The 12,294-nt window shown below is 40.3% G+C and overlaps 1 protein-coding gene across 6 annotated transcripts in view; it reads left to right on the top strand.

The window, feature by feature from the left end:
- ntng1a (netrin g1a) overlaps positions 1-11,729 on the top strand; it is a 119,728-nt gene extending 107,999 nt beyond the window's left edge. For all 6 annotated transcript variants that reach the window (XM_063484041.1, XM_063484045.1, XM_063484044.1 and 3 more), the window contains one exon: positions 10,770-11,729. In XM_063484041.1, the coding sequence (XP_063340111.1) occupies positions 10,770-11,026 (257 nt within the window). In that variant the 3' untranslated portion in view covers positions 11,027-11,729. The remainder of the gene's footprint in view (positions 1-10,769) is intronic.
- The last annotated feature ends 565 nt before the right edge of the window (positions 11,730-12,294 follow it).

The following is a 12,294-nucleotide window of genomic DNA, read 5'->3' as shown; positions in this document are numbered from 1 at the left end:
ACAAATGGGAAAGAACCAAATTTAAATTGTGTTTTTAGGCACTTTCTTAGTAGATGCCAGTTGTGGAATCTACAAAAAAATAAAATAAAATGCCAAGGACAACATAATTTAACAGATATCAAATAGTATTTCTGCACCAACAAGTAGATTCTCAAAGAGCTATTAGCCAAAAGCTTGGCATGTCTGTGCATCACGTGCGGCCCTTATAAAATTTGAGGGAAAGCAGATAAGTGGAGGACAAAATAAGAAGCAGCAGAACTTAAAAAAATAACTATTTGCAGCAGATGAACAGTATCTGAAAGTCATGTCCTTAGGAAATAAGAAACAATTCCAGCAAACACCTGACACAGGACCTGAGAGATAGATTTGGCTCTTTAGTTGATCTGCTGATGACCAAACCCTCAACTTGTCTTAGTGGAAAAGTGGCTGTCAACAAGCCATTATCAAGCAAGGTAAATAATAAGGGGGGAGCTGAGGTTCTGCCAAATTATACAAGAACTGGATGGAAAATCAGTGGCTACAGGTTGGATGGAGTCTTGAATCCAAATAAAAATTTTTGGACATCATCAATATGTATGAAGGAGGCCAGGAGTGTGGTACAAAATTGAATGTCTACAGCCATCTGTAAACATTGTAGAAGCTCTGTCATGGTTTGGAGCTGCATTTCAGCCAGTGGTGTTTGGGACCTTGGAAAAATTGCAGAAATGTTCCAGCAGATTTTGATCCATCATGCAGTAGCATCTGGAAAGAAAGAATTTCCAGCATGACAATGATCCCAAACACACTGACAGCATGCCTGGATAGAAAAAGCACGCAGTGGGAGGCTATCAGTCATGGATTGGCCTCCCCAGAGCCCGGACCTCAACATTATTGAAGCAGCGTGGGATCATCTTGACAGAGAAGGAAATAGAAGTTAGCAAACTTCCAAAGAAGAGCTTTGAATTTCCTTCAGGAAGTCTGGAGAACTATTGCTAAAGAGAGTTCAGGCTGTGTTGAAGAATAAAGATGATTATACCATATACTCATTCCCATGTATGATTACATGTTTGAATAATCACTGCACCTATTCTCCATTTTCCTAGCAAAATATTTAAAAAAATGGGAGGTGACTTATGACTTTTGCACAGTACTGTAGGCTACATAAAATTGGTGGTGGAACTTACAAGCAAATGTATTCAGTATTGTCAAAATACTTGCTGTTGAAGCCAATGCCACCTTTATTGTTATGTCTGAGGTAAAAGGCCATTTCCACTTGGTGTTCCTGTTATTTTGTTCATGACATTTACACAGGCATTCATAAAATGCATTATCTACTTTGTCTATGTGTAAAAATTGCGTTTCATATGGTTCCTAGGGCAGTATCTCGGTTCCCCGTTGAATTTTTTAGCTAGCACATGTAGTGTGAATTCACAGCGCTCAGTGCCAGGTGCATTTGTGAGTCCTGAGGGGGGAGTCTGACAAGCAACAAGAGTTCTGAGAGAAATGTTGCAGTGAAGTCACACCGCCAGTCAGAGGTGCCACACAAGTGCATATGTCATATACATGAAATGGCCTCAGGAGCAGCAGCTGAAACCTGTCACAAGGCATTAAAAGTCGCCGAGGCGTTACTGCGTGCCAAACTCGCCGTCACCCTGCCTCTCTCTCGCTGACCCCCCACTTTGTCACTTGCCGTCACCTCTCTCCTCTTGCCTGACCCCTGGATGTCACTCGGGCGCAGCCGCGTGCAGCCAGCACAGACACAGAAGGTGCAATGTGATGGTCAGGGACTGTCAAAATAAGTGTCACTTTGACTGCAGAGTGTTCCAGGTGCTCTGAAAAGTGGGAAGGTCAGATGAGTGTGAGGCACTAGAGACTGGGCGTGTTGCTTTCATTATACGCTTTTTGTTCAAATTGCAGCTAAAGCATCGCTGTCTTCTGTTTGTAATAGGCAATTAAAGATGAAGCCAAATTCTTATCAAAGGATAACAATAAGTCTACAGAGCCATTTAAAAATTAGAGGGAATTAAAGAACATATTACTACAATGCCCATTTCAATGTACTCTCTCATTCCTCTGGAACATTCAGTCTTTATCTTTGTTTCATATCATTATCCATCTCTACCTTCTCATCACATTTCCTGTCTTCTCTTGCCATCTTTTGCTATCTCTACCTGTTTGAATGACTCAGATTTTGGAAGAGCATGTTCAGATAGGCTCACTTTGTCCATCTAAAAAAGAAAAAATCAAAGCTACTGATAGTGCTTTGCATATCTGCTCATTGCACGCTGTGTTCTTTAAAACAGCCAAATTAATGCTATATTAATTACAAGTATGTTGTAATGAATAGAAAATGTTCATGTATCTAGAGCCAGCTTCATTCTCACTCATTCTGTCTCCATTACAGTTGAAATGGTAGCATTTTTCCCTGTATGAGTCTTTAAATCTATTCCCATTCTTTTACCAGTTATAATAATCAAGCACCTTCTTAAGCTAGAGCTCGAGGACCGCAGACCATGCTGTGAAAATCCTAGACTTGTGCTGGGAAGTCAAAGCACTACCCTTTTTTTTCTCCAGCCTGTGTGTGTATGTGTGTGTTCTGTTTTTCCAGAATGTAATTGTAATCCCTATGGCTCAGTCAATGATCGCTGTAATGGCACAGGATTTTGTATATGTAAGGAGGGCACTACAGGGCCTAAGTGTCAGGAGTGTCTGCCCGGCTATTTGTGGGACAATGGCTGCAAATGTAAGTAGAACCGTAACCCTCCCCGTGCAGCTCCTGACTGTTCTCGCCCTCAGCTGTGTCTTTCTCTTCTATTCTCTCTCTGATGTCTTTTCTCTCTGCGTGATTCCTGAAGCTTTGGCTGGAAGAAAAAGAAACCAAAAAAAAAAAAACGCACTGCACACGTGCAAGACTGCCCAGCTGCCTTGACAAACACAGAGCTAACACATAACACCACCTAACCCGATATATACGAAGCCATTCCTTTCATAGCCTGTACCTGCATTTCACACTCGCTGTGGCTGCATTACCAGCGTCGAATCAGCAGGCACCCTTTATGGCTCAAATAGAGAGAAAGCAGTGGAATGACGGGATGCATGCTGCTCTGTAACTCAGTTATTCAGGCGTGTCGCACACCAGCAACACAACAGCTGAGTCAATATTGACTGCTTGACAGGCTGCCTGTGATCTGTTTGAGTAGCCATCACCCCCTTCACAGTCCACAACAGGACAATGTCATCCAACATCAACATTTTCTTTTAAAGGGGAATGCAGGTCGTTTTGAGTTCCAGCCCATTTATTACTGTCTACAGTTTATATTTCCCCTGCTCATTTTGCAGTGCATGCCCTATGTATTTTTTTTTTTTTCAAATGTCACCAATTTTTCATTGTTTCCTTCAAGTCAAACCTCAGTGACAAACCTGCAAGAGGTAGACAAAATAGAGTAAACACTTCAGGATGATGGATTTTAACTCTCTGACAAAGAACTTTAAAGACTGAAAACATCATTGCAAACACTGTTTATGCTCCAGGCACGCATTACTAGGCCTCTTTGGATCTATCTGACTAGTCGAGCGCTGGTTTAAAAAGGCTCGCGTCAATTTTTTTTGTCAGAACAGGTGATAATTGCTTCTAATTGGCGCTCACCCACCGCGACCCATCTTTGTATCAAGTTACCTCAGATTAATAGGTCTTTTCAACACGACAGTGACATCTATTTGCCTGCCTCCTGCAGCTCAACATTAATCTCTGTCCCGACTAACAAAGGCGTCCTAAACGAGGCACTTCAATAGAGTACGAGGACGTGATTTTGAGATTAAAGAGCGACTCCACACTTTTATTACATCTTACAGAAAAGCCAAAAAAAAAGGGAAAAATTTAATTTAAAGAAATAATTTGTGGTAGTGTAATTTATTCTAGCTTTCTTCATTAGACAAGTTTGATCGCTAGATATTCTGTGAATTACATTGCCACTGTTTGCTTCAGGTTTCAACATCATGATTTTGTATCCGAAATATTGGACTAGGACTGGCTGATGCCTGATGTCTGAGTTTCACTGACTGGAGAGAAAAATGTCAGAAACTTTAGAAAGTTTAGAAAGTTTAAGTGTCAATCTCTGAATATATATCATTCTAAAACATTAAAGTGCAGGAAAAAAAACATTTATGACCTGAAGCTGATTCCTGTGCTTCTTCGTGTGGATATTAGGTGATCATCAGCATAAGCAGAGTGTAATCTTGTGTTATCAATTAGTGAATTTATTGGGAAACACCCAATAAATAAACAGTATAAACTTTGTGAAAAGACAAAAAGAAGTTTTACAAAAACAAGAAAAGGCATATTATTGTGAACATGTTTAAAACACATGGCTTAATATTCACATCACAACAACAGTTACCTCAAGGCGCTTCATATTGTAAGGTAAAGACCCTACAATAATGTTAGAGTAACTAAAACAGCACAAAGAAAAATCGATTCCATATAAGGCAAAGTATTACTTTTTTCACAACAGCAAACTCAACATGCAAGGCAGGCAAAGTGTGCTCAGTATGTTCTGTTTTATCTGTGGTGCTGTGGACGGAGATGATTGGTTAAAGTAAAGGGCTTCACCGAAAGAGCCACTTACAGCACTTGTCACGACTTTCTGAGATGCACTAAGTGTCACGATTTCATTATGCGAACTGTATCAATACAACACGAGCAGATAGCGTTTCCCTTTCAACGTCAACTTTCGTTCCAGGTGAACATTGAGTATATAGCGAATTAGCGACACCCCCGCTGCTTATACTGTGTTTGTTAGCGTGCAACTTAAGAAAAAGAATGCTTTAAAGTCTGCTGCATTGTGATTTAAATTCAGTGTAAAATGAGTCACTTGCTTTTTTTAGTAGTTCTCAACACAGAAAGACATTCATTAAAATGCGCTGTTTTTTGTGACTGTACTAATATATTCTGTGTGTATAGTGCAAAGACACTGTCGGCATGCACATCTGCTTCAAACAAAAGGTGAGAGAGAGGCATCCTAGCATGACCTGCAACGTGAGGCGCACAACCCGAACCTAATGATGTACCGAGAATGCTGAGTGGTACAAAAGCAGGAAAAAGCATTTAACGTGAAAAAGTTTAAAACGGCGAAAGAATGTATGTTTTCGTAGAGAGGCGGCGCCAAGGTAAACAGATGGGAAGCCACACACAGCGGGAGTGAGCACGGAGCAGATCAGTTTCTATTTGTCAGATGAAGCAATGATCAGAAAATCCACAAACATTACTGTTTGAAGTGTTTGTATGCTCTCAAAACTTCAAACTCTATATCCAAGATGTCTGAGTAATACTTCACTTAAAAAGCTGCTAAAGTTAAAGATCCGCTCCAGACACGATGAAAGATATAATATTGGGATTTGCATAGTAATGTCGGTCTGAAAAGAAGTTCAATTACTCTGTAAAAATTTACAAAAGAAACATCTACACCTTCTCCCTGGTTAAAATCGTAACACAAAAAACATCCAGAATGTCTTAACGTGTAAATATTTTTTTGTCTTTAAGATTTAACTACTTGGTATAAAATTTCTCCTACATCACTCAAACAACAGCTCAGAGACATTTTCATCACATGAATTTGAAGACAGTATCTGAAAAGGTTAAATATCTCAATATTTTCAGCACAAACATACTTCGATTGCTTTAATATCTTTTGCCTACAAATAAAAGGCAAAGAGGTTCCTTCGTATTGAGGTTGTAATTTACTGCTTGTGCACTGACTTTTCTACATTGATCAAAGTATTGGTGGCATTTCAAAGAATGCAACATCCAAAGAAGGGGGATCTTTTAGCTGTAAATGTCATAGAGACTGTATTAGTATGCTCATATCGAGAAAAAGAATAGCATAGTATTGCTATATTCCTGACTATGGATTTTCTCCCCTAGAGATTGATTTTTCTTCTTATTATTTTTCTTTTTTGGGTTTTTTTTTGTTTGTTTGTTTGTTTGTTTTGGTCACTGAAAAAATTCCAGGCTCTGCTGCTCTGGCAGTAACGCAAATGTGAAGTTTTTCACTGGAGTTTGATTCATCGCCCCAACAACAAATGAGCCACAAAAGCACACATAGCAGTGCTGTCACTTCACAAAATGTCCTCTAAAGTAAGAAAGAGAATGAGAAACCCCCAGAATAATGTCAGTCCAAAACCACTGAGTGATTCTATGGCTGAAATGGGAAAACTTTTTAGTCCCGACCTTCTTCTGCTTCCCCGCTGCTGCTGCAGGAGTTCTGTGCGTTGACGAGACGCCGTCTGCATGCAGAGCGGGGAAAGAAATGCAATTAAAACTTAAATCTCTCGTCAAACACATCACTTTCCCAGACAGGCGCACCTAGTTCATCGGCCCCTTCTCTAAATATTATCACTCATATCAAAAGCAAACACAACAAATCTTGTCTTTTACTGCCTGTGCCGGCTCTGTTTACGTGCAGTAATGCAAAATGGTTAATGTGAGAAATTGAAATCAGATAAAGGTGCGGGACAAGGAGTTCCTACTTCTGCTGTGTTTTCAATCTTATAACACTGAACGTGATTGTTCTTGTTTGTCATTATTATTTTTTTTTTTTTACTTGAGGATTTTATTGATCCTTTTTTTATTTTTTTTTAAATCATCACTATTTGTCTTTTTAGTCCCTTCAGCCGGTGAATCACTCTGCATCCAGGGAATAGCCATGACCTAAAATTTCCTTTAGAATGAACTAAAATTTCCTTTGAACAGAAAGATTCTTAAAATTATTTTAATGAGATCATTCTGAAAGTAAGAAAAAAAAACACTTAGCAACCACCAGTCGCTATGGAGAAATTTGTGGTTGCTGGAGGTTGGTAGTAGTTGCTGTACCCAGCCGGTTGCTAGGCAACAATATGTATTTGTCAGCCTGTTGGTGAGGGAGGTTGCAAATCAGTCACAAAGAGGTATACAGTGCTGCACTGAAAACTTCTATATGATCTTTTCAATCACAACAACAGTCGCCTCGAGGCGCTTTATATTGTAAGGTAGAATCTACAATAATACATACAGAGAAAAAAACCAACAATCATATGACCCCCTATGAGCAAGCACTTTGGCGACAGTGGGAAGGAAAATCTCCCTTTTAACAGGAAGAAACCTCCGGCAGAACCAGGCTCAGGGAGGGGCGGGGCCATCTGCAGCGACCGGTTGGGGTGAGAGAAGGAAGACAGGATAAAGACATGCTGTGGAAGAGAGCCAGAGATTAATAACAAGTACAATTCAATGCAGAGAGGCCTATTAACACATGTTGAGTGAGAAAGGTGACTGGGAACACACACTCCAGTCTGCAAACACTTGCCAGCTTCTTGCTAAGCAGTCTTTCTGCTGTCCTCCTTTCCATTCACCCCCAGCTGGCAGCTGCAGATGACTTCCCATCCTTGAGCCTGGGAATGTTTCCTTCCTGCTGTCACCTTGCTCATGGGAGATCATCTGATTTTGGGGGTTTTCTCTATATTGTGATAGGGTCTTTACCTTACAATATAAAGCACCTTGAGGTAACTGCTGTTGTGATTTGAAGCTACAACTGAATTACACTGAATTGAAACAGTGAAATCAGAGACTATTTGTCTTAGTAAGTAAACGCTGTATATTTTCAAACATTTTGATTGGAGCAGGGATACACATTTTTCCAATGGGAGTCACTGACTAGTCTAAAGTCCAGTGTGATTGAAGCCTAACCTAACAACAACTAATCAAACTGCTGAAAATGTAGTTTTTACCTCAAATTTAGACAAATTAACCAAATCTCACCTTTAAAATGTTCCAAGCTTTAATCAACAAGTTAGGAAGTGGTCGTCTGTAAGTATGGATTACTTTCCTGAACATAGACTAAATCCGACGTTGCTTATATCAAACAGCAAGTCTGCTTTGGCCTTAAAGATGTGCCTTTTTAAAGACGTGATCATATCTTATCAGACTAGGATAGTTTGAGATATTTAGTCCAAAAAAGTGGGCATTCACAACCGTGTCCAACGTCTTTTTTCCAATTATTTTTCTAATCAATTTAGAGCACATTCTGAATAAAAGCCACTCTGAATATTCTTAGAAATTCGCGTTATCATTCTATTGTGACAGCAAGGAAGGATAAGATAGACGAGACGAAAGGTTATTGTCTAATTAAAGGAGTCTCTCCTGTGTACTGATCATATCAAGGCCTCATGATTCTTTAATTAATACATTTGATCGCTCTTCCTTGTCATCTCGAGGAGACAATCTAATTACCAAGTTTAGCCGCTGCCTCATCACAGGGAGCAATCAAAGTGAACAAAGGCTTTCCATAGAAAGAGTCTGTTTTGCAGTCTCATATTGACTCATTACTGTAGTTTCTCCTGAGTGGTTGAGGTGGTCATGCAATTGATATGTCAGATGAAAAAAACAAAACAGGGGGAACAAAGATAGAGTTCAGATGTCTTATTTGGATGTAGTTGTGCATGGTAATTGGTGAGCTGTGGCCTGGAGCGAAACTTACTGAGCCAAACAGCAGCTCTCTTTTCTCCCACGAAACACAAATAGGATTCGCACAGTCAATGTTTCTTAACAAGGCTCCCATCAAAGCTCTATTTGGCTATTCCTGTGAGACAGCATGCATCCAATCCTGATTATTAGGAGAGAGGTCTTATATTTGTTTGTGATATTTATGTCCCATAGAGTTCATAGATTGCTCACCGCATTGTTTTCCACTCCTATAAAGGACTGAAATGGGCAGAAGTGGCCCCTGTGTTTATCAGTGTTTATTTGTCTCTGTTGGTTTATTAGTTTGTGCAGCGCAGCTTTGTTTGCCTCCAGCTTGCTTGACAGCTTGCCTCCGCTGGGAATAGAGTGGCCTCGGTGTCCCAGCTCTAAATATACACCAATTTTCACCTGACGTTCAGTTTGTCTAAAGTCAGTGGTGTTTGGGGAAAGCCTCGCAGGCTTTGAGGAAAGTGTGGATTTCTGTGCTGTAACGTAGCTGATTTGATGGGGCTTGAATAAGGTTTTGGTATTAAACAAATGGACACGTCTTTTTAGATGCTGAAAAAATGTCCTGAAATCTGAAATTTGGTGTTGTTTAAAGATTAGAGGCTGTAAAGTTAAACTGATGGGGAATATATGAAAAGTCATTCAAGAAATAATGATGAAAAAAGACTGTGAAATTAATTTCGAGTGGCATTATACTCTTTAAGAGGTGATTAAAAGATAAAGCCAGTGTTCACCACCTTTTAATTACATGTGTATATATTCATTAGAATTTATTAGCACTTGTATAGCGCCTAAGATTAATCTCAGCCTCTGTGTACAGTACATCTTTACCACAGCTCGAAGCAACAACATTACACAACATTTTCACTGTCTTACAAACGTGTTTTGTTCAAATTTTACATCACATTTAATTATTTTCCTATATAAAATAGTCAATTTCATTTAATATTTTAATTTAATTTTATGATTTTACTAGATTTAATTATTAGATATGATATATAATCTATATTTCATACATTTTACAATCCAAAATGTGCCAAATGTTGAAGCAATACTTGAACATGTTGGGAAATATGCTTATTTGATTTCTTGAGTTTAATAAGAGATCTAAGGCTCTGCACATTAAATAGATCAAAACCAGGCAGTGCCAGCTAATCTGAATGTGCTCAAAGGTTTCAAAGACAAAGAGCATTGCCCACCAGCACCCATGAAATTTACTTATTAAGGGGTGATGTCACAACTAAAAAATATTATGCATTTCAGTTGTTATAGAAGCCATTTCCCTAAAACTACACGCTTTGCCAGTGTGGGGTCACGTAGTGTCAGAATTTGGTACATGCAAATGTAGATGGAGGCCATTGTGAGAGATGTTTAGTGTCTGAGTGGTCATAGAGTCGACCCACAATTCATTAAGGGAAGTTATGTTGCCCTACTTCATTTAGTACGCAGTTAGCTTAAAAACAATTTGGTTGCACAGATTGTCAATAGTTTCTCTTATGCAAAGACTTGAGGGGATGTTGATAAGTTAGTGATTAATTCAGCAGTGTACTGATTGTAAATTCTGTTAGGTTGCTTTTAGACTTGTTTTTGTTGTCAAGAACAGTGATGAGTTTTAGCCGTGCAGTAGCCACCAGCACAGCAGCTAGCATGGTTCTCAAAATGCTTAATACGGCAGCGTTCCCGCATAAAACAAGAACTTAAATGTGGGGTAGATATGTGAGGCTATAAAGACCAAGCCCCTGTACATCATGAGGAATGCAGGTTCATATAGGTACACTGTTGTAGATCATGCTAGCTACATGGAAGATTAATGGTTTTAGGCTACCAAATCTAACCACATTTACTTTACTGTAATTTAATGACAGCATGTGTTGGTGTATAGATTATGGGCAAATAACCACCCATGAAATTATAGACTACACAATTAGGACAGTATAACCCAATTTCCAGTCTTTGGGCTAAGCCTTGTCTCCATATTTACTGTACTGTAACTATCAAGACCATAAATAAGCATATTTTCAAATTTAAGATTTCATAGACATCAAAAATGGAATAAAATGTGGCAACGCTTTACTTGAAGAGCACTTTTTGTCAGTCTTTGATTGGAACTTTATAAAAATTCCATAATTGGCCATCTTTAAAGCTTCTGCTGTGATGTTTGATAATGGGAGCTAATGAGAAGAGAATCTCCTTCATGCACCAGAACACACTTCAAGTAAAGTGTCACCCAAACACGTGTTTGTGTGTTAAATTCTCACACGTCTTTCCTGTCTTTACATTGCTTCCACCGCAGCCCGGGTGTGTGACAACGAACTCCTGCGCTGCCAAAATGGTGGGACGTGTATCAGCAACGTCCGCTGCAACTGTCCACCGGGCTACACGGGTTTGCTGTGTGAGAAGCGCCGTTGCGAGTCAGAGCTGGGAGGCTGTGGGGGCCCAGATTCAGGCCAGGCTCACCTGACACCTCCATCCACCTCCAGGCTGCTGCTGCTGCTGCTGCTAGGCTCGGCTCTGCTGAGAGAGGCCTCCTGCCGGCCCGCTGTGCTCTAAAGAGACCCATTACCTGGTGGGAGTCGCACACTTCCCACCTTCTCCACCTTAACCCAAGCTCATCCCCCTCCCCTTTCAGATAATCAACAACCATTTAAAAAAGAACAACCATGAGCTTTCTGGACTGTAATGTTCTGAGCTTCTCCGCCTCCAGACTCAATGGACACTCGCACTGACAATAAAGGGAATGTGCCAGTCAAATGAGTGCAGAAACTTTTCATTTAATTTCAAAGAATATATAGAAATAATTTAAAAAAAAAACTATACTTCTAAAAAAAAAAATACAGATATTATTAGAAATATGAGTAACTGAGGGTTTGCCTAACAAAAGTAAAATGAGCAGAGAATGGTGAGTCCCACCCCGACCCCTACCCTACCTCTCTCCCTCCCCCCAAAAGCCATACCAGGTACAGTACACGAGCCCCCTTCGATTTTGAGAAGAGATAACTAAACATGACAGACTCGGTCACTTCTTCTCATATTGCCACGGCAACAACAGCTGCGACCAATCAGCTCTCGCACAAGCCGACGGTGGCCGCCGACCCCTTTGGGATGCTTCTGTGCGTTGTTAATGTTGGCTGGACTGATGCCGAAGAAAAACAAAAAAAAAACCAACAAAAAAAAGCAAACTTGTCCCCGCTGAATGGCAAAGACTGGCCTCAGAAACAAACCCGTTACACTTCAGCGCGATAACAAACAGAAAGAGGTGAAAAACCCCAGGACGCATTCTTTGCTGTCAGTGCATTGTGGATAGAAGGAAATCTGTCCGGACTGCCACTTTGTGACACGAAACCTTGCGCACGTTGATCCCTCTCTGTCTCTATCTTTCTGTCTCTCCTTCGAGCTCGGCCTCATCCTCTCGTTCATCCCCCTCTCTTCCCTCCGATCCTAGTTCCACCCCCCCACCCCAGACGCCGCCACTGACCTGTGCTTTCGTGAACGTTACTCTGTAAAACCCTTGTTGGTTGAAAGATTCTTTTGTCCAATGTTAGTGATGCACATGTAAGAATCCCCCGTCCCATCCCTCGTCCCCCTTTCCTCTCTTCTGAAAAGATACTCCAGTGAAGCTGTCTGATTCTTTTTCTATCTTAGAGCCACCACTCTCCCTACTGTCATGGTCAGGGGATAGTATTCACCTGAGCAGACGAGAAGTGCATAGAAAACCATCAGTGTATTTGCAAGTTCTTTTCTCGACAGATCAAACAAAACAACAAAAAAACAACAAAAAAAGAGAGTCATGTAGTCCTTTTGTATCTTTGCCGAACTGT

The sequence above is a fragment of the Pelmatolapia mariae genome, linkage group LG9 (genome assembly GCF_036321145.2).
Source record: "Pelmatolapia mariae isolate MD_Pm_ZW linkage group LG9, Pm_UMD_F_2, whole genome shotgun sequence".
Classification (NCBI taxonomy): domain Eukaryota; kingdom Metazoa; phylum Chordata; class Actinopteri; order Cichliformes; family Cichlidae; genus Pelmatolapia; species Pelmatolapia mariae.
This window is presented reverse-complemented; position numbering and strand designations above follow the sequence as displayed.